At 43.2% G+C, this 27,948-nt stretch overlaps 1 protein-coding gene across 1 annotated transcript in view; it reads right to left on the reverse strand.

The window, feature by feature from the left end:
- Positions 1–27,691, reverse strand: part of LOC121619894 (POU domain, class 2, transcription factor 2) — a 54,005-nt gene extending 26,314 nt beyond the window's left edge. Inside the window, 1 exon segment of the mRNA XM_041955830.1 lies at positions 27,592–27,691. Within this exon segment, the coding sequence (XP_041811764.1) occupies positions 27,592–27,691 (100 nt within the window).
- Positions 27,692–27,948: the final 257 nt, after the last annotated feature.

Raw genomic sequence — 27,948 nt, forward strand, 5'->3', positions numbered from 1 at the left:
GTGCGTTAATAATAATGTGTGTATAACTGTTCTTCACTTTATTAACACTGCGACCTTGCACACACACACACAGGTATGTTTATATTTGTTTATATTTGTGTGTGTATGGATATATTGTGTCCTATCCTTTTTGGAAAGGTGGTTGTTTATAGTATATATATCTCAGTGAATGTTACTTTGACACACTGATGCTGCTTCCTGTGACATTTACTGTGATTTCTGTGAAATTTCTGTTTTAATTTCTTCTTTCTTTAATCCTAATTCTTCTACTTCTGTACTCTGTTACATTTTAGACTTGCGATTTTTCTCGTTGTAGTGTTAGCGGCTGGCCTCTGTTTCTGCCCTGTTAGCTCAGGACAGCTTTAATCTAGCCTAGCCTATCAGCTTAGCCGCTAACGCAACCTTTACGATGGTCCAGATCCGCCACAGGCTTGACAGCAGACCTGTTAACGACAGCAATAGTACAGCCTCGCTAGCAGACTCGCCAGTCCTGTTCCCTCTACCCACACCAACATGGTTAAACAATCAACCCTCATAATAAGGGACTCCATGACCGTCAGTGTTCGAATGGTATCGCCAGCCACTGGTTACAGTTTACCCAGGGCCGGATCTTCCAAAATAGAGGCTAATCTGAGGGTGCTGGCATCACGTAGGGAGAATTAGGAAAGGCCGCCATGTTACCATTATCCTTCCAGCGGGTCAGTCTCAATTCATCTATTCGGCCGAGCACTTATAGTCCATATTTATCCAGCCTATGAGAATACGGTAAACTTGCTGAGGACCACTGCATCTCTAACCCTGTTTGGTTGCTTTCCCACAGGCCCCTGAACGTCCAAGCTGGGCGTCGATCTCTCTCCTCTCCGTGGTTTCTCTTCGATCTGCTCTCGTTTCCCTCATGCTTCTCTGTGCTGGACCGTCAGCCGTCCTGCAACCTCTCTCTCTCGCTCTCTCTTCTGGCTGTCGGTGCCTCACTCAGATGATCTAGATCTGCATCTTCATCCTCCAGGAGATTCAGCCTCTCCTCTTGTCTCTCTGACTTGTTGTCCTCATCTCTCTACCTCTGTCTGTGTTTGCGTCTCCTATCTGTGCGAATAGTCTGTCCTCGTTCCGGGACTCCGTGGCAGAGAGGAGGTCTTGTCATTCAGGTCGTTATTTGTTTGCTCGACTATATATAATTTTGTCATCATGATTATACTGTGCTGTAATTTTATTACGCTGGTATATTCTGTACACATGATTGCCTGTCTCTGGGAGAGGGATCCCGCCTCTGCTGCTCCTCTTGAGGTTTCTTCCATTTTTTCCTTATTAAGAATTCTTTGGGGGAGTTTTTCCTTATCGAGGGTCTAAGGATAGAGGGTGTTGTTTGCTGTGCAGATTGGAAGGCCCCTTGAGGAAAATTTGTTATTTGTGATATTGGCCTGTATAAATAAGGTTGACTTGACTCAATCTTACCTCTCTATTCACTCCGATGAAACATTATTGATTGTACGACAGGTTTTCAATGTGGCAGCTCGGGTCACAATGCAGCACAGTATATAGTGCACGCAACCCTTTGCTTCCTCCGTCCCCACCTCACTCAGCTTCATATAGAGCTATGTAATTACAGCGTGGCCTTGCCATACCCCCCTATGGAGTCTAATTGTGTGGATGCCAGGACCGCATGCTGTTAGGAAGCGGCTGCATTGTGTACGTTTCAGATGTTTGCCTTCATGCAGGGGAGTGGAAAGAAAAAAAGATTCATGTGTCTTGCCTTCACTGGCCCTGTGTTCTGACTTGTGTCTTTAAATGCTGCATCTGTGCAAAAACTGTGGACATGTGAAGTTTATCGCTTAACAGTTTGAAAATCCAGTCTACAATGTGTGGTGTTGATGCTGGGTCTTTTTTTTTTTTTGACATAGAAGAGTTTTTCATCATTTTGGCCTCATACAGGTGCAAATACAGGTAACTGAATTCAATGATGCAAAATGCAAAGTACTGCGTATAAACTGACAACTGTATGTTTCACAATAGGTAAATCACGAAAATCGAAGCAGTCACGTCATTTATTTTGGTAAAAACTAACAGTAAATGGCACACACAAACTGGCACTAACAAAATGAAATTACAGTGCTAATAAAGCTGTTATCGGTCATGAGTCATCTTTACTATATGTACACTTAAGCTGGGTGCAGTTTTAGTACATCTAAGCAGTTCAAAAAGAGTCACAAAAGAAGAAAAGTCCACTTAAATCTGACACTTTAATAATAGATATAATTGAAAATAGATGTTTCCCAGACCTCATATTGTGCAGCTTTGTGTGCAGCTCTCTCAGGAAGCCACAGAAGACGTCTGTATCTAATATGTACTCGCATACATATACGTATGCCCGTGTATTAGTGTTTTTAAGACTGTAACTGCTCACTTGTTTTGTGACTCCATTTAATCTGGTACATTAGTGTTAGTGATTGATGCTTTCATGGTGAAGTTGGTGATTACTGGGTAACTGTCGCTATAAAGTCAAGGTACTGTTTGTTGACCTGTAGATTATTAGAGGTCAGATCAGCGGTGTGAGAGAGAACAGCTACTTTTGCTCACGACTGCCTGGACCGACCGAACATCGATGAGATGGGAGCGACACATTTAATAACTACAACAATTAACCCAAATTAATGTGGCTGCACCTCATCTTTATATATATTTTTACCTGTATAATTTCCCTTTGTTCTATATCAATGAATTAAAGTTAGGTTGTACACAGGAAATGACAGGGTTTACGTCAGCCTCTGAATGCTGTTAAATGGAAGAACATGGAATAATATTTGGAGCGCTGGTTCAGATCCACACATACACACAGTATTGACAAACCAAAGGGCCAAGTATGGGTATAATGTCACATGAGGATCTCTCTGGTGGCTCCCACAGAGCGTGCGTGGCTCAGTGTTGGTCTAACTTAGTGTACATTTGTAAATCTGAATATTTGTAAATCGGGGAGTGTATGTACTCACAGGCGAGCCACGTGGCCCACTGTGTTTACATTTGTTGACAGGGGCACGCAGGGCGATATCTCACGGTAATCGATGAACAAGGGAACGGAAGGGGGGAGGGAGGGGGTGAGAGGGACGGGGGGGTAGGAAAAAATCGGTAAGGAAAGCAGGTTATCTCCTGTCATTAACGGAGGGATTCCCGCGTGGAGGGAAGGCGGGAGGGGCAGGTGGGTTGTGTAGGGGAAAGACCTGGATTCATTGAGAAAAAACACAGCGTGTTTGGCATGAAGAGAAAGCAGACAATTATCTATATTGATTAAAGCCAGCCAGCCAGCACAGGGAAGACAGAAAACTATGGCTGGATCAATAGAGAGGGAGGGAGGGAGGGAGGGATGTAGGGCAGAGGAAAGAGGGATAGCTGGAGACAGACGAGACGGTGAGGGCTTGAAGAGAGACGAGGCCGAGACTCGACGGATGAAAAAGTGAGTGAAGAGACGGAGTATAACGAGCGAATATAAAGAGAAAATGAATTAAAGCGAGATGAGGGAGGAGGGAGGGGGAGAGGCAGTGAAGACGAAGAGATGACTGGCAAGAAATCTCACTGCCAGGGACGAGAGTAAGAGTGTTAATGAAAATGATGGGTGGGTATTTGATGACTTAGCATGTAATGCACTTGAGGAAGAGAGTGGAAGGAGATCAATAAGAAGACCACTGTCCGTGTAGACGGACGGATGCAAGAGAGGAGTAAAACTGAGGAGGAGGGGGAGAAAAAGCTTGGGATGGAGGGATCCTCAATGAAAGTGAGGAGGAAGGAAAGAGACGGATGAGCAAGAGCTTTTGCATATCAGAAAACCACTTCTGCATCCGAGACATGTTGACTGTGACGGTAAATAACCGTCAAATACATCATCTCAGAAATCTATCAGCTCTTGCTTTCGTGTATAGAAACTCATCCCGGTTTTACGGTAAGATCATTAGCCGGTGAAGTAGAAAATAAAAGACCACTGTTGGTGTTTTGGGGCAAGTCAAAGTCGACTGAAAAATCTTCATAAGCAGAGCACAATCCTAATAATTACACATTCAAGCTGTGAGGCTAAGCAAGGCTTGTCTGACACTCTCACATTGATTTTTTTATTGTTCGTAACAACTTTTCATGGAGACTTTGATGCTTTTGCTTTTAAGTCATGTCTTCATTTTCACGTCTGACTGGACGCCAAAGGGCTGGATTCACAAAGACAGGCTTTGACTGTGGCTTAGATCTGACAAACTAACTAACCCAACAGTCGGACTTCATATAGACGTCTAGTTCTAGATCTCAATTTGAGTTATGGGTATAATAAGATTAGTTTCGACTTAAAAACATGGCTGACCAGGCACCTGTGTCAAACTGCTCAGCAGACTTTGGTGCTTCTGCTAGTCAATCAGGTTAACTTCCACTGAGGATGTCTTCACTGCTCTATATTTCCAACAGCTTACTGCACTCACTATAAATTCTCTGTCTTCTTACTTCCTCCACAATGTCATTAACAAACCACAAACTACATAACAGATTTAAAATAAGTCCCTCGTTACTTTATTCTAATTTACATTAACTGATCTAATCTAGTTTTTGTGACACCAGCTCCTCTAGCTCTGCAGTCCTTTTCAGTTTGTCTTGCCCGGTGTTCCTTTTGACCTGGTTCACTTTTTATTCTTGCAAGCTTTCAAAAGTTTGCTGAAAATGTAAAATGTGGAGAGAAACAGAAGGAGCTCCTCTTTGCCTCTGGATCATCACTTTCCGTAACTCTCCCTCCTTTATTTTCTAATCCTCTCTGCCCTCCTCTACAATCTCTTTTCTCTTTCATTCACAATTTCTCCATCTCAGTTTGTCTCTCTCCTCAGTCTTGCCTCTCCCTATTCATTGGCTCTTCATTTCTCTCTCACTCTATCTGTCCCTCCACAGGGTCAGCCTGATGGTCACCAAGGTGCTGTAGTGAGCAGTACGGAGGATTGTAGGTCTGGGGCGAAATGGTCCTTAAATGGCTCTCAAACTCACACTGGCTTTATTGATGCTCTGGCCTGACGCCAGCCGGCCTCAACATGTGTGTATGTGTGAGTGTGTGTGTGTGTGTGTCAGGGAGAGAGTGGCGCTGATTGCTATGTTGATTATACAGAATAGTCCTACACCTCTCTGAAAGCTTCTTAACACAGACGGTGCGGAGAGACAAGACAGAGACAGGTGGAAAACACAACGCTGGTTTGAGTTTTCATGCACTGAGCTGGCTATTTTGAAAAATGCTGTGTGTATATCAGTTAAACTAAAAACACGTAATGCAAACCTCCATTAAGTCAAGAACTGGATTTATGAGATTACAGTTTTTAACAGCCCACTGATACACCTGATTATGGGGTAAACTAAACTGAGGATGAAACATGCTCTTGCTCTCAAGCTTGTGAAGTTTCACAGTCAAAAGAGCAGATTCACCAGTGAAAGTCGCAGTGAAAACCTCGAGTACATGTTTTAATACACGTGACCAGAAGCCACGTTTGTTCAGAGTCATCTCGAAATGTTTGTTCACCACAGTGAAAGCGGACACATCACAGGCAACCACAGAAATAAGGGTTTAAAGGAAGACCGTCTTCAGAATGAAGAGCATTAAAAGATTGAGAGTATTTGAGGGTAAGATGGGATTTTAAAGGTTTTCATTAAAGAAATAATGTTTAAGTAAATATTATATATGTATCTTGCGGACAGTGTAGTTGTGATGTATTATTTAAAACTTTTTTTTTCACTTATTAGGTTGCGCCTAAAAGCTGAAAACCAGAGAAAACAGAAAGTCTGCATTTTGAACCATATAGATGCAGTTATAATATCTTTTAGTTTTTATGTGTGTGTCAATAAGACAAATTGGAATTGGAATCTGGAGTAATAACATTTGCTATTAGCATTCTTGCTATTATTGCTGTCTGTAACATCTTAATTTCTCCGGCGTGGGATCGATAAAGTTACATCTTATATTATTTGTATGTTCTGTGTTCTAACAGTTTAAAATCCTATGATGCATGCACTAATGTACAATCAGGTGTGACGCATTTACATGAACCCATATCTACTTCCTCCAATGGCTTTAAAACATGACAGGAAGTGATAACCGCATGTTGATGTAAAAAACTCAAGTCGTTGTGCAGAAAAACCACTGTGGTGACCTGGCCATCTTTCCTTCCTGCTTCACACACACACATGTACACACACAAAGGCTACATATGAGTGGCCTCAGTCAGTCATACATAGTTAGGAGTCTCATCCACATTCTGGCCGAACGTCTGGCTTCTTTTCCTTCAGCTGACGTTGGCATGTTACGGCGGGCGCAATGCGAACACAAAGGAGTGTGTTTGCTCACATGCACACAATGGCACATACACAATGCCTGGCCTCATCCCTCTTTCCCACTCTCTCGCTCTCACACAAACACACAAACAGAGTTGTGGTGTGATCAAAAGTGCACGAATCTTACCGTCCATTTAAAAAAGAATAATCAGAAAATAAAACTTCACCTCTTCAACAAGTCTAAATAAGGAGCGCAGCTTTTTAATACCTGTGCCACATAAACGATATGCAGATATGTTATTACCACATCAAATTTTCATTCCACTGAGGAAAAAAGATGAGATATTTTGATATATTGTTATGAGGACGCCTCAGTAACTAGCCTCACTTTGATATTGCTTCTGACGTGCGATTGATGAATGACTGAATTCAATAAAGTACAATCTACTCTGCCAGACTTGATGAAATTTGGAATGCAAACGTATGTTAAAGTATGTTTTCTGTATGGGAGGGGTGCAGAGTTGCTGTGGTTATGAGGAGCATTGTGTGTGTGTGTGTGTGTGTGTGTGTGTGTGTGAGTGGGGGGAGGCTGGGGGGATCACACTTATGAAAAATAAATTTCAAAAAGCTAGCATTACCTCTGCTCAGGCCCGAGCTCTAGCCTTTGCATTTCAATGTGAGGTGCAGCCTCCATTATTTATGATGCTTTACACCTCAAAACCACGGCCTGCCTCTCTCTACCTCACTCCCTCTGACTCTCTCTCTCCCCTTATCCCCATAGTAACCACTAGGCCTGGGTCTCCAGAAACACTGTCTGTGTGTATGGACGGAAAGAGACAGAGGCCTGTGGGATGCTGCGGTACCCAGCAGGCTTCTGATGGGTGACAACGTGCAGGAAGTTCAGACGATCAGTGAATTATCACAACGCGATACTAAACTTCATATATAAACATCTCTAGTGACTGATGGGGAGAATTTACTGCTGCAGACAACAGCTACAGATGACGACAGATGTTTTCACAACTTCCAATTCAGTGTTATATCTACAAGTTTGTTTAGTGATAGTAGCGGCTGTCATACTGGCATCTATTCCCTGTCAAAACGTTCCCTCTTTGGTGTGCGCCTTTCTGTCTTCCTGATGGTCTCTCTGCCTGAAAGGAAGCAGAGTTTTATCTTGACATACGAGATGCCACACTGCCAAAAGCTGCATATCCACACTGAGCTGAAAACAAAGTTCTGCTCAATGCTTAAAATACTCGGACGTGCAGAATCTCTAACAAGTTAAAGGCGCTTCAGGTAAAATTAGCATGTTGCTGTGACATGCACAAGGGAAATGTAGTGAGAAACTCCAGCACCAGCACAACCAACAACATAAAACAGAGGCTGGAATACACCAGTTACATTAAGGAATCACAAATACTCTGACAATAATTTACTCATTGTTCAAAATGAGACAAGCAGTGCTCACAATACACAGTTTTCACTTTTCCTGTAATGTGTTGCCACGAGTCTCAAAATAGCAACAAATCCATTATTGGATTGGTTTCAACTTCAACACTGGTCTTGTTCCAAAGTAAACATATTTTCAATTCACAACAGAAGAATAACGCAAATAATACACGACCATATGTGTTTTCGACAATAAACTAAGGAACACCACCGTCTGTGCCTGAAGAATCACTTCAGCTCAAAGCGGCACTTCACTCACAGCATCGGACTCTTTTCAGATGGTGAATTTCAAAAACTCAAGAGATTTATTCATGATGAAACCAAACTTCTTGGCAGAGGCACAGTTACTGTGGCATCAAGAGCGGAGGCAGAATTTCCCCAAAACCTTTCTGACACTGAGTAGAAGGTGACAGGATGGTTGCTGAAAACCGAAGTCAAAGTAGCACCGAAAATCTCAAAGTTGAGACTAGTTTTCGAAGCATGTTTGTTTATTCATGCCATAATATCATGGAAATCTAAAAGGAGCGCTGCACCAAATTAGCTTTGCACTAAAACTACTGAACTTAGGATGGACAGTTAAAGTCAAAAATCGATGCAGCAGATCCAGAGATGCTGTCTTTTATTTCACACATTCTTCTTCTTTGTCAAAACATGGGGCCTACATTACCCACAATGCAACAAGACCACTAACAGTTCGCTCACAGATTCTTATTTTTTGACATTTAGTAGCAGCTAATGCAGTCCAGAGCCACTAGCCTCAAGCAGAGACGAGGAGTGGGCTACAGACACCTCTTCTTTCTAACTCCACACAACCAGACCAGATTTTCAGTTTCAAACTCTTCAGACCCAATCGACGCTGACTCAAGTGACATCACTTGAGGCACTTTATTACATCTTAGCAGAGCATGCACACTTTAGTTAGCATTGTATAAAAACCATAATGCCTTTGAGGATCAGCCACTCCACAAAAATGATCAAAGATGTAACAAAATACAGGAAAAATGACTTGAGGGCTTCATACTATTTTAAGTTAGATTCAGATAAAGTGCATGCGTTCCCATAATTTGATTAAAAGACAGAATGCATGTCCTCCACATTGTCTATAGAAGGTTTACATGCACAGTACAGGCTTGGTGGTCTCTGCATGCAGTTAAAGTGCAAAATGAAACTAATGTAATAACCGCAGAAGATAGCAGGGATGAGGCTTTTCATGGAGGAAGATTTATAGTTTTGGAGCGCAGAAGAATCTCCATTTCCTGAATTAGAAGCGAACTGACCCCAGCCCTGCGACAATAGTTGGCGTGTAGCGTTAGAACATCTGCCAGACATTAGTCAAACACACCATTGCCTGAATGATGGAGCTTCTGAGGGGGTTGTAAATTACAATGGGAAAGAGGGGTAATATCCATCAGTCCATCCATCTGTGTGTGTGTGTGTGTGTGTGTGTGTGTGTGTGTGTGTGTGTGTGTGTGTGTCCGGGCCCTCGGACAAAAGGCCTGCTGCTGCTACGTTGGCCAAAAGCTCTGCTGGTCAGACTTAATGAACCTTACCCTACCCCCCTGCTCCATCACACACACACACACACACACACACATATAAACACACCGCCCATCCCCCCTGGTGGCTCTCTGTCCTCTCCAACTCTACCTTGGCCTGCAGTGGCTGTGTCACTGCTAATATTGACGACACCCCCTCTCTCTCTCTCTCTCTCTCCCCTTTCTCTCTCACCTCCCTCCCTCCCCCTTGCTTTGGCCGGCAACCGCTGTTGTCCACATCTCACCTCATCCATAGTAGACAGTATTGATTTTCAGCACGGAAAATAAAAAAGGCCATGAATTTTAATGCCTCACTGTCTGTCTGTCTGTCTGTCGCCCGCCCACCCTCTCCCCCCTTTCTCTCTCTCTCTCCCATTCTCTTAGTACTCATCTTCACCTCCTCCCCCTTTATTCTTAGAGGCATCTCTCTCTCTCTCCCTTTCTCTGATGTATCTCTCTGTCTGTCCATCCCTTCCTCTCTTTCACTTTCTTTCTTCTCTGACCAATACTCTCTGTCCTTCCACCAAACCCACCCAACACCATTCTCTCTCTCTCTCTCTCTCTCTTTCTGTGTTTTTCTTTCTCTCTTTTTTTTTGGTCCTGAGGGAAGGATGGGGAGAGGAAAAAGTGGGGAGGCAGGTGTGGAGGATGCAGTGATATGTGTATGTGTGTTTGTGTCATCGGCCATTTCCAAGCTTATATGGCACCACTCCTGTTAACTAATCCGTGTGTGTGTGAGAGAGAGTGTGGAAGTGTGTGGTGGGATTTGGAAAGAATGCCAATTTTTGAAGTTAAAAAAAAATCTTTCTTATGTCTTATTAAAACATTAGCTCATTAAAAACCCTGAACAGACAGTATTTGATCATTATTTTGTTGAACCGCATGAGAAAACCGTCTTTTTATCTAGATCACAAATTCTGGCTGTAACTCCAGCGAGCCGTTTCACGCTGTCTTACCCTCGGCTACGGCTGCAGCAGAGCTCTATTGGATTTTTCCTGTTTTTCAGATGGTTATTAAGCCTGTGAGTAGCCACTAGTGACCACTACATTTGACGCTGGCTAATGCGGAGTTAAGTGAGGAAGATACCATAAAAAGAAAATACTTCCTACGTGTCCTGGAATAATGTGATGTTTCAACACAGAGGTATTATTTTTCAATTTGTACATATTCAAGAAAATTAGGTTTGGACTATGTGCAATTTTATCAGCAAGAAGGAAAAAAAACAGTACTGAAGGGAGAAAACTGACATGTTGGAACATAGCGATTTCACCACTCAGGCACAGAAGACGAAAGCGGCAAATTGCCATCAATGACAGGTTGCATGCTCCTGTCAGCGCCGACTGCATATCATCGTTGTCAGGTAAAAACTCTGTTATTGCAAAAAGTGTAATTTTCAGGAATGAAGAAAAGATCTTCTGTTGAATTTTTCTGAAATTGTAATATCAGGTGTTAACTTTAATGGTTCTCATAGCTCACTTAGCACGTAAATAAGAAGCTTTCACTTCAAGCAAGCAAAAGGAAAGATGCTAAAATCACCAGTTACATGGATTTCCCTGGACAGCAGTGCAATATTTCCAAATACAGACACTTAAACCACCAGCTGGCTGCATATGTGGTTCCAAACTGACTGTAACCTCTCACCAGCCCAGCGATCATATATACACACACATCTATGCGGTGTGGGACTGAGGACGCAAAAAGACAACGCGTAAACATTACAATTTTGGAAAAATGCCTTGAATTACATATTTACCAAAACTGTAAAAAAATATATGATTTATCAAGGACGATGCCGGCTTCTTTCACCAATTCACACCATTTACCTCTGAGTAGGTGTCACTTTGAACGAGCCCAGACATGTGAGAGTGCTCTTCAGTCCAGGCTTTTCAATAAGTAGTGTCAGGTACGTGAGGCCAAGGCAAACAGTCTCATATCATCACGAAAATACAACAGTGTCATAAGCTGATTCTTTTTTACATTTTACATTTTACGAGTTTCTCGTTCTCAGTGTGTGGGCTTTTTCCCCATCATACGGGTCATTTTGTTAGACCATGTTCATTTTTTTTTTACATGTGTGTAGATATCATGTTTTAGCATTGAACTACACTCAAATGTGCACATACAGCATGTGTCTTACTGGGGTACATTAGTCTAACAGTCAATGAGGGTGTATTAGCATTAGTATAGGATGCTGATATGTGGGTCAAGGACACACACACACACACACACATATATTTATATATAGAGATAGATACATGCACACATACATACATAGATATATTAATCATCTAATTGTCTTTCCATAAATTCTCCAGCAAAAACACACTTTAGCCACAAAAAGTTAAAGGTGTCAGGAAGTGGTGACTTTAGTCAAAACAATGCAGTGTGTCCGGAATAAATCCTCAAATGCGGCTTCTGCAGATGCTAAACAGACACATAGACACGCATTATACATACACATTCATCGACGCAAAGGTTGCACAGAACGACAGGCGCAGGTTTCTCTTCAAATTTAAATGCCTTTCTTTTGTCTGTGTAAAGTTACAGTTACAGTGATTTTGTATCCGAAAAATAAAAAAACATGACGACATACATCTCAGAACAACCATCACCAGCTGGCTAAGTTTTGGCTCTCAGAGGGCGGAAGTCCGCTGCGTAACCTTCAGGCCAGCTCAATCAACTGTCGACTGGGATGCTTTCAAAACAAACTCCAGCCCATTATCAACAAGAATGCCTCAAACACAAGCAGTGGGTTAAAAGCCAGTTGCCTAAATAAAAAAAAAATGTTTTCCTACTTAACATATCCTTGGAGGCTCTGCATTTCCTCAAGGAATGTTACTTGGGCTTTTCTATAAAAAACAAGAAACAAGAAAACCCACATATTTGTGTGTGGAATGTGGAGTGCATAATGCGAAGATTTTCTCTTTTCTATTTTTTCGCTCTGAATAGGTGTTTATTCATCTCGGAGTGTCCTCTGCAGGCTAATAGAGCTGCGCTGGGACAATGGTGGTATTTTTCAGTTTAATGAAAGCATAGTTCATGTCAGTAGATGGTTCATTCATTGTATTCATTCTGCGCTACACACACAAATTGAAGGACAGTGTGTGTGTGCGCTCTCACATTCACTTTTATTCGTGAATATGCTGTTTTACAAGATGTGCCTTCCAATGAAAGCAATAAATAAGTTGGCTCATGGAAAGATTTAAGAGTCAGAAGAGCATTAACTTTACACTCAAAACCCACAAAAGGTCACCTCCTGCACCACAAATGAAAAATGGATAAGAGACAATTAATTTCTAGCACCTTTACAACACATATAAATAAAAAGTCCAAACACAGTTAAATCCTCTGCCCAGTACAATCTAATACAACCCTGACCCACCACAACCATCACTTTCAAGCCTTCTTCACTGACAATACACTTAAACACAAGGAGCCTCCCAATCCTGTTAATCCACTCATCCACTCAATGTCAAGTCCACCGTCTGTGCGTCCGTCTGGCTAGCTGGCCCGGGCCCCACCCACCTTGACCCTGACCCCAAGACCGCAGCACCAACCCCCAAAGCAGGCCCCTCAGCGAAGGCTACAATAGAGCCCCGTGGAATGACTTAAGATAGTAAAGGTGAAAAGCTACACTGGTTTTAATGAGTGCCATTGCAAAATCCAGAACCACAGTTGCCTGCCCTTCATCCCACCTAGAGTACAAGTGATCAGTCATATAAATGTTGTAGACAAAATATTAGAAATGTCTTGTCAGTATGACGCAATTGAGGAAAGCAGCCCAAGCTACGTTCTCCAAAATGACCATACAGTTCAATCAACACCTCCCTTTTATTTGACAAAAACATTATAACCTTCATGAAGGCAGGATTTAATGCAGGACTGTTGCATTTGACTGCATTAGTTTTAGCACCGTGTACATACTGAACTGGCAACTGAGTGCATGTCATCTATGTTAAATACTTGAACAACGTTAAAGGGCCTGAAAGTCTAAAGACAACATTTAATTACAGAATAAGTTCCACTTGCTCTCTAATTAATATGATTTCTAGGATTAACAGCAGATTAAATCACAAGTGAAAACAGACATGTTTGTCGGAGTGAAGATGACCCCAGTGTGTGACCCCAGCCCATCCCCAAAACACCATCCAACCATTTCTCTCTGACCCCTGATAAAAAATGAGCAGCCAAACACTGGTTTGCCTCCCTCCCCCGATCCCTGCTGCCTGCCAGGTCTGGTCTGTTGTGGCCTGGTGTGGCCCTGGATGGCCTGGCCTGTCCCAGGACTTGAACTTGAGACGTGACACAACAGCTTGGCCAGGCGTGGACAGATGAAAGGAAAGAATAGGCGGGTGACGGGTCGCTTGCATATGAATCACTGGGGCAACGGAGAGGGGAGGTGTGGGGTTAGGGGGTGAAGGGTAAAGGTCAACCCCCCGCATCCCAGGGCCCCGCGAAGACCGCTCCCTAACTGACGAGCAGACAAAGGAGATGAGGAGGGGGTTTGGGATGACACGGGGCGCTGGGCGCTCGGACCCCTGCTGCCCCCCCCACCAGGAGGAAGGAGGGAGAGAAGGGGGCTGGGAAATTAAAACACATATGTATGGACACACGCGCGCACACACACACAGGCAGATGCACTATGCAAACACACTTAGGCTCACATGTGCCACAGCTGAGGGACACACACACACACACACACACACACACACACACACACACACACATATATATATAAACACTTAGTCCAGTTCATGTTAAAACACACACAAACACACACTTTTGCCTCAGCTCACATGAGTGAGCACACTGAGGACATTTGCATCAATATTTTATCACATCTAAATTCAAATGCTAACATTTGCGCTCACTGCTGTGATGAGCACCGCGAGCACTTTGCTCTGTGATCACTGATTATCATGAAATGTATAAAAATTATTACCAGGCCACTCAGCTCATTATCCAATTACATACATTTAGCTTCTGTAGTGGTGGTTAAATAAACCAAAATAATAAACCTTTTAAATAATTAAACTTACCAAAGACCTTCAGATAAATAAGACTATCTATTTCAATTTAATACACACTCTAAATAAGAAAAATCATACTTGTCTTTGGTTCAGTAGTTACTTCACTTCAGGTTTTGTTTCCCACCCGTCTCTACCAGAATTTATCAGCTGATTAGAGAAACTGTCCCTCAGCTGAGAGGTCACAGGATTGATTCCACATACAGGTCATGTGTCCTTGGGCAAGATACCAAATTTCTCTCTCTCTGCAGCCTGACCCTAATAAATGTTTAATTTTACAAGCCTAGGTGATTAAGATTTACACATAGGTTGTATATTGCATGAACAACTTAATCACCTACTGAGTAGAATGAGGAAATATATCAACTTAATGGCAGTATCTTGATGTAATGGCTTTATATCTTCTGGGACAGTGGTTATTGTAATCATAACCGGCTCAAATCTTTCCTCTTTAAGGCTGCAATACGGTTAAACTGGACTTACATGATGATTGCCCATAAAACTCACTTTACCAACGCTTTTTCTCCCTAAGAGATCACATCATACCATCCAGTTTATATGAAATACTGCATGAAAGAGCCAATAATCACACCCACGAGCGAGTCACACTACTGACATTGACAAGTACTGAGTCAGAAATATTATGATGTTTGATTGTGTCAGGATTTCCCAGCTCTACCATGAAGGCCAACTAGGTGCAAATAAACTGAATGCTTTGTCTTCTCCTGTAATGGATGACTGACAGACTGTCTGAGCGAGCTGCCATCCAACCATGTTCTCTGACCTCGACAAGGCTGGAGCTGCAGAGCTGGCAGCAGAAAACAACTGTGTGTGTGTGCGCGCGTGTGTGTGTGTGTGTAACAGAACATGACGATGGTCATCGGTGATCCCTCACTGCCTCAGGCGAACACTAGCTAAATGTACCTCACTCAGTCAGCGAGACACTGACATGGATAGAGGCTCTGCATGTGTATGTGCGTGTGCGTGTGAGCGCGTGGAAAAGCCATGCGTCCAGATAGCGATAGCTGTGTAGCTGCAGCCACCATGTTTAAGCTGCGCTGCTGTGCTGTGTGCTATCACTGCTGCTACGGTGGTGAGATAGATAGGAGGATTGGGGCAGGCTGGGGCCCTTTCAAACCCCCAGAGAGCAGAAAGGGAGTGAGTGCTGGGCCTAAATGCAGAATCTCCTTAGCTTATACCCCCGAGGGACACAGACACAGGGCCATTTTCTGGGAGAGAATCATGCCGCCAAGCGGACAGCGGATTTACCATATTCATACCACTCTTTAGAGAGGAGGAGGAGGAGGAGGAGAGAGGATCTTCACCTGTCCTATTTCGCTGCTATGACTGTATGTGGCTGCACCAGCCCGCACGGCCGCTAAAACCCCTAGGGGGAACCATTAAGGAAACCTCGCTCACTCCCCACATTTCTCTCCCTCATCCCCCATTCCTGCCTCCCTCCCCTCCTCTCCCTGCCTCCCTTTTTCATATGAAGTATGGAGCCTCTCTCATTCATTCGATATCCGCACTAATAAGGCAGGGTGGTTCAGCCAAGGCCAAAGCTAAAATCCTGCAATATCGCCTGTCTCTATGTAGAAGTGGCAAGAATAAAAGGGGGGTGGGGGTGGCTGTAAACAGCCATTTTCCAGGCACAGGCCCTGATGAAAGATGTGTAGCTGCTAAAAAGTACAGCTGGTATATTGCTGCTGCTGCCAGTATGGAGAAAACAGCCCAGATTCATATCAATGGCTTTGATTGAAGCACCGGGAGAAACCCGCCGGAGGATCGTTTGTCAGAGATGTCAACATGTGTGTGTGTGTGTGTGTGTGTGTGTGCGTGAGGGTTGGGATTTGTCGAAAGATTTGTTTAGATATGTGTGTGGAATGAAGTGTGAGTGAGTACGGTGTCTGTGCGTGTGTGTGTGCATGCATGTGCGTAAATAAGTGTGACAGTGCCTTTGTATGTGTGTATTTGTGTAGATGCACTTCCCTGTGTGTGCATGAACTATGTGGATTGAGGTGGGGAGTGTTAGAGAGAGGGGCAGGCAGGCTAACAGATTCATATCCAATATGAAGAGGTTAAAGTGACGAGTCCAATCCTCCCCACAGAGCAAAGAGAGAATGAGATTGAGATGCGGGAGGAGGAGGGAAAGCAGGGAGGAAGAAGAGGAGGAGGAGGAGGAGGAGGGAGGAAGGAGGGAGGGGTGTAGTACAACAGATTAATTTCATTTCTGGACTGAGCTGCTGAAGGAAAAAAAAAAGCAGAGGATAATAAAAGAGGCTAAAAAAGAAGGGGGGGCAGTGATAAGCAGGAGAGCTGGGAGGAGAGAAAAAAAGGGTACAGAAAAAAGGAGTTTTTTCGCTCCTTTATCTGATGTAGTAAATGTGTGTGTACTGTATGTGGGAGAGATTGGAGTCACGGAGTGTGAAGACGATTATGTGTTCAAAACTGCTCGTGAGGATGGCTGGCCTCGGTGCAGCTGAGGGGGATATGTCTTCACAGGCTGACTAAGATACTTTAAATCATGCAGAGTGGCTGAAAAAACAGCATCTGACTATGTGTCGGTTCTTAAGGGAAGTTTGTTTTACACGTTTTTGCAACAATTTTCCTGCCTTTTCTGTTCCACAACAAATTCCTACATATGTCTCAAGACCTTCGTGGTAGAAACACAGTGTTGCATTTTAGGGTCTCCGGTTGAGAAGCTATTTAGCAGATTTAAGCATTCGTATACTGTCAGCAGCCCACGCTGAACCAACGTTTTGGTTGCTAGGTAACCCTCTTATGTTTTGATTTATAGTTAAAGATGCATGGTTGTAGGTACTGGAATGCATGCTATCAATAATGGTTTAACCAAAATCTCACCTGAGCAAATACTGTATGCAGTTGTAAATGTGAGCACTTGATCTACAGTAATATGCCAGAGTTTCAGGAGTTATTACATGATGAAGTGCTGTAATTTTCTTACTTTCCCTCAACCAGACGCTACTTGGGTTTGTGATTTCTTCATGCATTTTCCCAGAGTGCCTTTTGACAGCGCTCAGAGAATGAGCCTGAACTTGATGGGGTTCAGGTGTCAGTTTCATGTGTCATATGAACAGCAACAGTGTCTCCAGTCCAGGGAGATTCCTTGAGCAAAAAAACCCCACCACATCTTGTGACCACTACGACATATTATTGAGGACTCTACTTGGCAATGGTACAAAATGGTGGGCCTACAAAGAGGCCCTCGCTCTCTCCATCTGAGCGTCTGAGACCAAAACATGTCTACTGTTGATGCCTCAGACAGGTGAACTGTTTCCTGCTATCAGACTCCACTGTAGCTGCTGACTCAACGTGACATCATGCCATTTGTATTGGACCAGTTATCTATGACGAATAAGAAAATTACACCATCAAACATCAAAATGGATCCAGAAATGCAAGGTACAGCTTTTTTCTAGTGTGTTTAAGTGGATTTTTTGCTTTAACTCACCAGGCTCTCAAAGAGCAGCCAAATTGGATTCATTGCATGGCACGAATTAGATGCAGTACCTGCAGCCCATCCAGGTATTTGTGAGGAGCAGCTCACTGTCTATCATTGCATAAGTTTGTTCTGCTTATTGAAAATGCACAACTGCAGTACTTTTGAACTTTCTGCAGTGTGTTGACAACAGTAGTAGCATAGAAGACAGTTAATAAGGTTCAAAAGAAAAAAAAATCCAAATTAATATTAAAACAACAAATACCAAAAAGCAATATTTTTGTTTTTCATACTTTCGTGCCCACATCTGTCGGGCAGTACATTTTGGAGCAGCATCAGCTGTACAGTCTGACGAAAACACCTTCTAAAAGCCCTTGAGCTTGTAGTCTGGCGACAGCATATGTGGGTGAAAATGAGTCATAGGGAGTAAGTGCATGTATGTATTTGAAAGTGTGTGTGTGTGTGTGTGTGTGTGTGTGTGTGTGTGTGTAATGTGGGTAGGAGGTTAGTTGAGTACAGCAGATTGAAGCACTAACCAGAGCACTCAGATTTATTAAAAAGGGCCGGACCCAGTGCCTGTCCACCCCCCTGAACCCCTCCTCTCTCTCCATCCTCTATTGTTGTCACTTTACTTCTGTCTCTGTGCATACATACAGCAACCCCCCCACACCCCCCAACAACCACCACCACCCTGCATGATATTACGTTTTTCACTAAAAACCCTTCACAGTCATTGCTGGTGCCTCAATAAGACAGGCTGAAGAGAAGGAAGGAGGGGTCCAGGGGAGGAAGGAGAGGATGTGTTCCTGAGGTACCCCACCCCTCCTCCCCTCTCCTCACACGCCCCCTTTTCTCTCCCCCACATTCATTACCATAACTCTTGTCCGCTAAATTAAATTGGGGGGTCTAAATCTCCCCTCTACTCCCAAAAACAGCGCTGACCACCAGCCAAGGGGATGGACGGGTGGAGAGAGGAGACAAAAGAGGTGGAATCCAATCTAGCTAACCCCACTTTTGTCATCCGACTTTATTAGCTAAATGTATCAGCGGCGGGAAGAAACGCATTGTTGGCTGCTGGGATTCATATTGCTTAGGAACACACACACACACACACACACACACACACACACACACACACACACACACACAGTTGCAGACATGCAAAAGGGCTGCACAAAGGACACGCGTTGGCTCTCTGTGTGTGGTTTATTCAATACAAACTATGTTGGCGAGCATAAAACGTCCCCACGGCGAAGCAAACAGCAAGATTACATTACGGTGGCGCACATAAACATGCAAACACTCTGAGAGGAAAGTGTACTCAACCGCACACACACACACACACATTCACAAAAAACACACCGTTCTGCTTATCCACGGCCTTGTCATTTTAATCTCTATAAAAAAAGTCCTAAAGCTTTGAGACGGCAGAAGCGCACATCAAGACGAGCTTACTCACACTTCCACAGAGAGGCTGTGCGTGAGATCACACGCTGGCTTCATTATGTCAGAGACCTGTGAAGGAGGACAGGAGCTTTTCCTAAGCCCTGTTCTCTCCATTCATGCAAGCAGGGGAACAAGATCACTGCCATCAGGTTGGCACAAAAGACCAGCACTTCTGTATTACACACACCAGCAGCAGGAAGTGAAAGACGTTAGCTAACCAATAATCACGCACACCTGCTGGAGATCGCACACAAGCACGGCCTTCTAGCATTACTGTGCTCTTTTCACATCTGACAGATAGATTTATTCAGGCTACACAGTGCATTGCTTGGGAATGTCTGAGTCCTGGAAAAGTTACAGCAAATTACTCACAGGAAGAAGTACATCTTCACAAATTTAACAGGAGAAATTGTGCCTCATTACAAGGCCTGAAATGTATTTCCTCTGGGCAGAGGGCTATATTGTCCCATTAGTCAGATATTTGCGTTGTCTTCCTGGCAGCCAAATGTTTCAAACAGATTTTTATGAAAGCTGGTGGACAGATGGGTCTTGGACATACAGATTACATACTAACCATGATCTGTGTCTGGGATTAAGAGAATAAGACGATTATATTTTTTTAGCCAGAAAAGTCTTAATTCTCTACAAAAAGGAAGACTTATATGTTCAACCTTACACACACACACCCACCCACACACACTCTGATTCGAGTATAGTGTGAAAGCTAATTATTCTGCTTAATTAGAAGGTGAGCAGCAGCCCTGACCTCAGATCAGCCGCTAATCAGTTGAACAGCCTTCAGGCCTTTCTCGGCCGCTCTCACCCTCATGTTCTCTTTTCATTCAACCTTCACTTCTTCCAGCCGAACACACCCAGTGGCACGCCGGGCCAAGGCGGGGAATTAGAGTGATGGAGGGAGTGAAAGGAGGGATGGAGAGGAGCGTGAAGAGAAGGAATGCGAGCTATGAGACGAATGAATAGGCACGGGGTTCTTTATGGCATTTATGTGCGCTGAGGTGAAAGCCTATCGATGGACACCTTGTCGGACAAAGGGGCAGCACATGCTGAGTGCATTCGATTAGGGGTGTGCATTGGTGTTAAACCAAAAAAGGTCCCCTGCTGTGCCCAGGATTCATTATTTAGCAAGGGTGTAAAATAGTCACTGGCCTGTGCACACACACACACACACAAGTACTGAGATGAGCCATCAGGGAAACACCAATTTCACACAAACACAGCAGAAATAAGTACTCATTAAGTACATGGGTCCTCATGTTTACACACAGACATACCTGAAATGTACTCACAAATAGCCACAAAACACACACTAACACACACACTTACATATGATTGGCGATTACAAACTCAAAGAGAGCGAGACACACTGGGCAGGCAAATATAGCCTGAGTACAACCAATTTAGCCCTTAATGGTCTTTGTGACCATCAAGAGCGCAAGACGAAGATGACTGTCCAATTGAGGGTGCGTGTATGTGTGTCTGTCTTTATGTGTGTATGTGTGGAGGAGGACAGTGTTTACCTAGGTTCCTTTCCTTCTATATGTGTGTCTAATGGCCTATGAATGTTTCCACGGTAACAATGACAGTTTGAGCCGGTTGGATAGACTGACATACGGACAAGCAGCAAAGGGGAAGCAGAGTTCAGGTGACCATATTTGGCTGTGGGGGGATTTTTATTTCATATCTGCACAGCAGGAAGTGTCCATGGTGTGAAATGACTTTTATCGCCGACGTGAAACAAAGACAAAAGGTCTGCATGTGTGTGTTCACCGCGTGAAGTGTGAAGGTAATGTACAGCACACATATGTGTGTGAGGTGAATAGAATATAGAACGATTTTGCTCCTGTACATCAATAGTAACTTTTGCATTTCAGCTACATAACCACCTTGAAAGATTTACTGTCTATTTTGGAACTTACAGTAGGCTCAAACCTCAGGAAATCCAAGAAAAAAGATGACAAAGTACTGCTCACAACGGTTCACGATGACGTGACCTCTGGGAAATGTTGTGAAGAAACGCTACAGAACACGTTGTCAAGAAGGAGACACACATGTTTTTAAAAAGCCTCACTGATGACCTGTTTGATGTGATCTGAGTGTCGTTCATGTGAAGTAACACAAACGTTCGCTAAAAGCACGATGACACTGAAACCTTTTCAAGTGACTGTGTACAGCACGTATTGTATAAAAAGGTGTGAAGGTGAGGCACATAAATGCATAATGTGGATGTCAAAAGAGTGTGCATGCGTGTGTGTGAAGGTAGCAACATGTACGAGCTGGTTTGACAGCGATACCAGTCATGTGCATGTATGTACGTGTGTGATGTGTAAATACATAATTATCTGCATGCATGTGTTTGAGACAGCAACTACAGAGCAGATACGTACATCTGTGAATAGACTTTGTGTGTGTATGTGTGTGTGTGCAGAGCCCAGGGTGGGGGTGAGGCGGCTTAACGCAATAAAGCATGTTGTATTGACATCTGTGTTGTGTCTATTGATTCCCCATTATGGAGCTAACAAACCCGCCTGGACGCTTTGTCATTCGCAATCACGTTAGCACCGGGACTCACCAACAACGCTGCCCCTTTTAAAATCTGATCCATACACACACACACACACACATGCAGAAGCAGGTGTCCTCACATCCCTCAAATTCCTACACATCCACTGCAATCGTTCATGTCAGTACACACATCCACACACACCCAGTCCACCCACACACACACACACACACACGTTAGAACCACAAATTCTGATGCACACATATCAACAATTCACACACACAAACACAAATGGGGTGGCGGGAGAGTAGTCAATGCTGGCTAATCAATAGTGGTGGAAGGTTAAAACCACTCACACAATGGGCAGCTATGAGCTGCTTGTGGTTTCCAGATAAACCACACATGCCGGACAGATCCATAACTGACCTCAACGTGCAATTATTGAATCGTCTACCTGTCTGCCTGCTCACACACAGGACTGATAGCTTCATGCATACACACACATAAACAGCAAATTCCTGCTTATACACACCCCTCTTTCACACATAATTCTCACATATGCTAATACACACACACACACACAACAACACACACTGATGCACCTCTACATATGCAGACACATAACAAAATGCTGCTACAAGCCGAACAAATTCTCAAACTTCCTTGCACAAACACAAATACTTGCTAACACACACACACAATACTTGCACACAAGCTTATACACACACACACACACACACACACACACACACACACACACACAGCCAATTAATCCAGGCACAGGGGTCTTTGCTCAGGCCCAGTTTGTTGTGGCCCAGACAACACCGCGAGGTGAAGATCCTGGGTAGGAGAGGAGGTAGTTATCGAGCAGCACGGAGCACTTTGTGTGTGTGTGTGTGTGTGTGTGTGTATATATATGAGTGTTTATGTGTGTAGGTGTGGGCAGGAGGTTTGTGCTTTGAACTCTCAATAAAAGTTTCTCTGCACTGTTTCTAAACAATAGAATAAAATAGAATAGAACAGCACACACTATCACCACACTGCCTTATTGTTTTCAGTTTCATCATCTTATTGCGATCATTTTGATTTAACCATCATCACATTGTCCCATTTTCTTTGTTGTATTATAATTCCATGTGCAAAAAATCATTTTTATACAGCTCTCTCTGTCTGATCATCATGAATTTTCATCACTTTACTTATATACGTTTCCATGTAAAGATATAACCTAACTAGAAATGGAGACAGCCGAACAGAACAGGTCGGACCTCAGACCAAAATCGACACTGTGCTGAATAACTACAGCTTGGGAAGCAGGCCTCTCAGAGTAGCCAACATAAATAAACCATCCCTCTCGATCCAGCACGTGCCTTCTCTCTGCGAATTTGACAGCTCTCAGTTTTATATGGGCCACAGTGGCCCTTGAGGATTTTACAGCAGTGTACATAAAATAAAAGAGCATTTAGATTTCCTTTGTTGTGGTGCAGAGCAGGGACAGTGCAGCGGCAGCTACAGGTCCCTCTCCGCCCTGCCTGCCCTCTGAAAACCGCACAGCAGAGGAGACTGTCTGGTCAGATCACTGAGCCGCCCAAAAGACAAGCTTTGTGAGTCTTTGTGGCAAAGATCTGATGCTCAGAATGAACTATGGGACATCAGTCTCTGCTCTTCAGCAGTCAATCTGTGTCGCTGCAAGTGTATTAATATCCAGCAAACAAGAAAGAATTCAATGAGCGGCTTCGCTTTTGGACAAAGGATGTGGTTTCGGCTCCACTTTCTTTTCCTTCCTGCTGGTTTACGACCACAGTAAACATAGATGAGACGTCAGGGTTCATTCTCAGCCACACAGTCGGTTCGTGCTGCTCAGTCCAGTATAGAAGCTGCATACTGTACACACAGTGAGAAATTAAACCCTCAAATGATCACATTTGAGCCGTCTTAGTTGCAGCTATACTGTGTTCACAATACGGTGATTAATTTCAATTTTAAAGCTTAAATTTTTAAAAATTACTCAAAACTAAACGCAACAAAAACCAACATTAATACAGCATGTCTTCAAAAATAACACTGCAAATGTGCTCAATTACTACTGGTCTTCAAAATCAACACATAGGCTTGATTTTGTTGAGGTATGATGCTTTTACTCAACCTTTTTAGCATATTGTTGTGGCTAAGTAAAAAAAAAATAAGGCTGAATATCCACTCAGCACATTTGAGTTGTAAACCTGATGGGTTTTTTGGTGCATACCTAATGAGTTCAAGGATCCACTGAGGTCAATAATGTCTACAATCAAATGGCTGCACTGTCAGGTGGTTTAATAACGGTGAATTTCAGAGTGAACAAGTGTCAAGGTTTTTTTTAATCTGATACTTACTGTAACTTACAATGCTCAGAATTTCTGCAGATATTAAGCATCCCAAAGCGTTTCCATTTTCATACATAGTAATAATATTTCCATTAGTAGATGGAGCTTCTAAAGCAGCATTTAGACTGTCGTAGGACATTCAATCAGTAAAACTCAGACTAATGGATTTTCGTCTGGACGTTAGTGTTTGCAGTTAATAAAGTGATCCAACCCGTAGACTTAATGGCAGGGGACAGACAGACAGTTTGCTGTCTTCAAATGAACAATTCATTTACAACAATGTATTACTGGGCAATTAAATGAAAAAATAAAAGGTTTAAAGAAATATCCTCCGGTAACAAATTCAATCCAGTGACTGTTTTAAAAGCGTTTTACTCTGGTGATGCGTCTCAGGCCCAGCTGAGCTGAGGCCAGCGGTCTCAACACTGTAGTGTTAAAGAGCCGAGCTGACAAAAAACCCATAAGCCCTCAGTTTAGATCCACTGTAAAACCACTGTCTGCTAGCGTCTGCTGTTTAGGACCTCTCTCTCTCCCTTCTCCACTGAACCTCACTCACCTCATCTTAGACTTTTGACACCCCGTCTTTACTCACACTAACGCAAACACACCCAGATATGGACGCGCACACACACGCCCATGCATGCACACACACACACACACACACACTCACTCACAGGTGCAGGCAATCGTACAGATGCACACATGCACACCTTGGTCAAAGGCGCAGATCAGAGAGAGACAGAGAATTGTGGGTAACAGACTTAGCTAAAGTGGCTTATGGGGCCCGGCCAAACCACACCAGGCAAATCCAATTCAACAACCTCCCTGTCCATAGGGAATGAGAGAGAGACAGAGCGAGGGACACAGAGAGAGAGAGGAGAGTTTGCATTTTACTGAAGAGGCTTTCGTGTCAAGTGAATACTTCACAGAAATGAGAGATAATGAGAAACAGGGAGCAGAGAAGTTTCTTTCTCTCATGAGATTAGGGATGAAAGAGGGAGAAAAGGGAAGAAAAACAGAAGGGGAAATGAGGGATGAGCGGTGGCCTTTGCTCTCCTACCAAGTTTATTTCTCTCATGTGTATTGGCTGCTTATCACACCAACATTTTGAAATAAAAAAGCAGCCTGAGGAGGAGAAAACGTGATGGACACAGAGAGAGAAGACTTACTATCTCACTCACATATTCATTCATTTTTTCACCTATATGCTCATTTATTAAATCACTAAAGCAATTTATGAATCCACATATTCTCTCATATTCATGTATTCATTCTCTAAACCGTGTACTGGTCATTAAATGCTTGACTCTTTTAACCCAATCATTCATTTACTGATGTGTTTCTTCTGATCAATCATTGTGTTTACTGGAGTTTTCAACCAAATGACTGTTCGTTCATTCTTTCACTGATTTTATTAATTCAATTCACTGACACTTTCACCTTCTCATTCATTTACTATTCATTTATGCACTCGCTCATTCTGTTATTCTTTCAATCATCCATTCACTCCCTCGGACCCAGCCTCCGCCTCTCCTCCTTGTTCTCGCACCGTGTCTTTTACTTTAATTTCTTAAAGGACCAACATAGAAACTGACCCCACCCCCAAAACAGAGGCCAGTGGTTATATGTCGCCTGTCAAAGCCGCCAGGAGCAGCTCTCATTAAAACCTCAACCGTTTTTCTCCTCCTGACACCTACTTAAGGTGATAGCCTGAATTACCCCGCACGGCTCGGCATGCACACCTACCCCCCCGTCTGTCATCTGAAATTTCCGCCTGGATGGATTAAGGCGGTGGGGATGAGGGAAGGGGAGCCACTGGCACCGTCACCTTCCAGGAACCCCACTCAAACATGTAGACACACCTCAGTGCACACACACACGGTTTATGCTGAAACAGTGACCAACAAGTCGCTCTCTTAAGTTTTAAAACTTCCACAGGTGTTAAGAGAAACTACAGCAGGTGAGCTGACCTCCAGCATCAAGATAAAAAGCGGGATGCATTTTATTTTCTTTAACTAATTTCTGTTCTGCGTTTTAGTTCAATTGTGACAAAATTCAACACATTAAATTCCACAGTTGTTATTTTTCTAAACGTTTCACTGCAGGAGCACGATTTTAAGAATTTAAGAAAATGATGCTGAGCAAACATCACAGAGAGGTGATAGAGCCCTTTCAGAATATTACAGCAACATTACAGTGACACCACAGGAGATGGAAAAAATACCGTAAAGAGCACTGCCTTTACTGATCGCACTGCAAGACACTATAGGAATATTATAGTGATCATTGGGTATTAAAGCATAGCACGAAGGCATGGTGAGGTCATTAGAGTAAGTACTATTGATTGGCAAACCCACTACAAGTTGCTTTAGTGATATTAGATTAGAAATATTAGAGTTTTACTCCACAGTAAAAGTAAGATATAAAGGATACTTGTGTTTTAGAGATAAATATGGACACTTTATTTTGTTACAACAATTTGAATTTCAGTCATTTACAAAATGTCCCTCTGTTCGTTTTTCCTTCTCACATCGTCTCCAGTGAAGCCAAACTTTCTCCCTCAGCCAACTTGACTGTACTCCTGTTTTCCCAATGTGGCCCCAGTCAGAGATCAATACGTTCTGATCGATAGATGACCATGAATATTCCCCCCTAACCTGACCGAGAAACACTGAAGGAGAGGAGAGGAGTGAGGAGAGGAGACAGATGGGATGGAGGCTGAGATGGATAGATTGTCCTGAGTGAAAGAGGGAAAGATGAGGAGAGAGTGTGGCGCCTCTGTGACACTCTGATGGATGCTAATGAGCCACACATTCATGCATCCAAATTCAGGTGTGTTTTACATTTCGGATTTATATGCAAGTAAGTATTTTAATTAAACTCTAATTTCTTATTAATCAATTCAGTTCATTTTTATTTGTAGAGATAAAGAGAAAAGGCGGTAATGGAAAATATCTCACGGCAGTTGACTCTCTGTTCTTGTCTTCAAACGAGTGAGTCAGACAATTTAACTTTGAATGCAGTTTCACGTTTTGTTTGCATAATTTCAAACAAAGCAGAATAAGGCAAATCACAGGAAAATTATTAGCAGTTCAGGACACAAGTTAATTTGAATTTTATGCAAATGAAACGATCTAAACACCTTTTCAGATCTGTTTTCTTACAGAAATTGAGTTGGAAGACTGTAAGACATTAAGATTGAGGTGCAAATCTTGTAGCTGTAGAATAACTTTCATACATGGAAAAATGCTTGTTGTGAGTTGTGCGTTGGGTATTAAGTGAAATATAGAGTATTAAAATTATGTACATGTAACCCATCAAATCCTTCTACATAATTTGTCTGACTGTTGGTTAAATTTGAGATGACACTGAGGGAAGAAAACAGGCTGCTCTGTACATAATTCTTGAAAAATCTAGCGGAGTGGAAATTAAAATATCTTCCACTTAAGATAATCAGCGGGTTTGACTCTCTGTGTAGGTGCACAGTGAGGATAAAAGGACCGGGAGGAAAGCGTCTTACCGGGGCTGGACCGCGGAGCCAGCGAGGACTTGAGTCTCCAGGCGCTGAAGTCGGACGCTGTTCTCTGAAAGACGAAGGGGACCGGCAGGGGGACAAACATGGTCCTCTGTCGACCTGGGGGTCGTTGTTTTTTATTTTAGTCTCACTTTTCTTCTTTTCTTATCCGTCGTCCTTCCGTCGTTCTTTGGCCTTTCTTCGTATGCTTTTCCAGGTTTGTGGACAGCCGTTTGTAAGGAAGCCCGGATGCTTTGAAAAACAGAGACTCAGTATTTGGCTTTTTCTTTTCCTGGATCGAGACTGTGCCTCGGCGGATTCACATTTCTCGCTTTTCAGATTTGTGTTGCTCTGGGACACAGA

This window comes from Chelmon rostratus, chromosome 16, assembly GCF_017976325.1.
Source record: "Chelmon rostratus isolate fCheRos1 chromosome 16, fCheRos1.pri, whole genome shotgun sequence".
Taxonomy (NCBI): domain Eukaryota; kingdom Metazoa; phylum Chordata; class Actinopteri; order Chaetodontiformes; family Chaetodontidae; genus Chelmon; species Chelmon rostratus.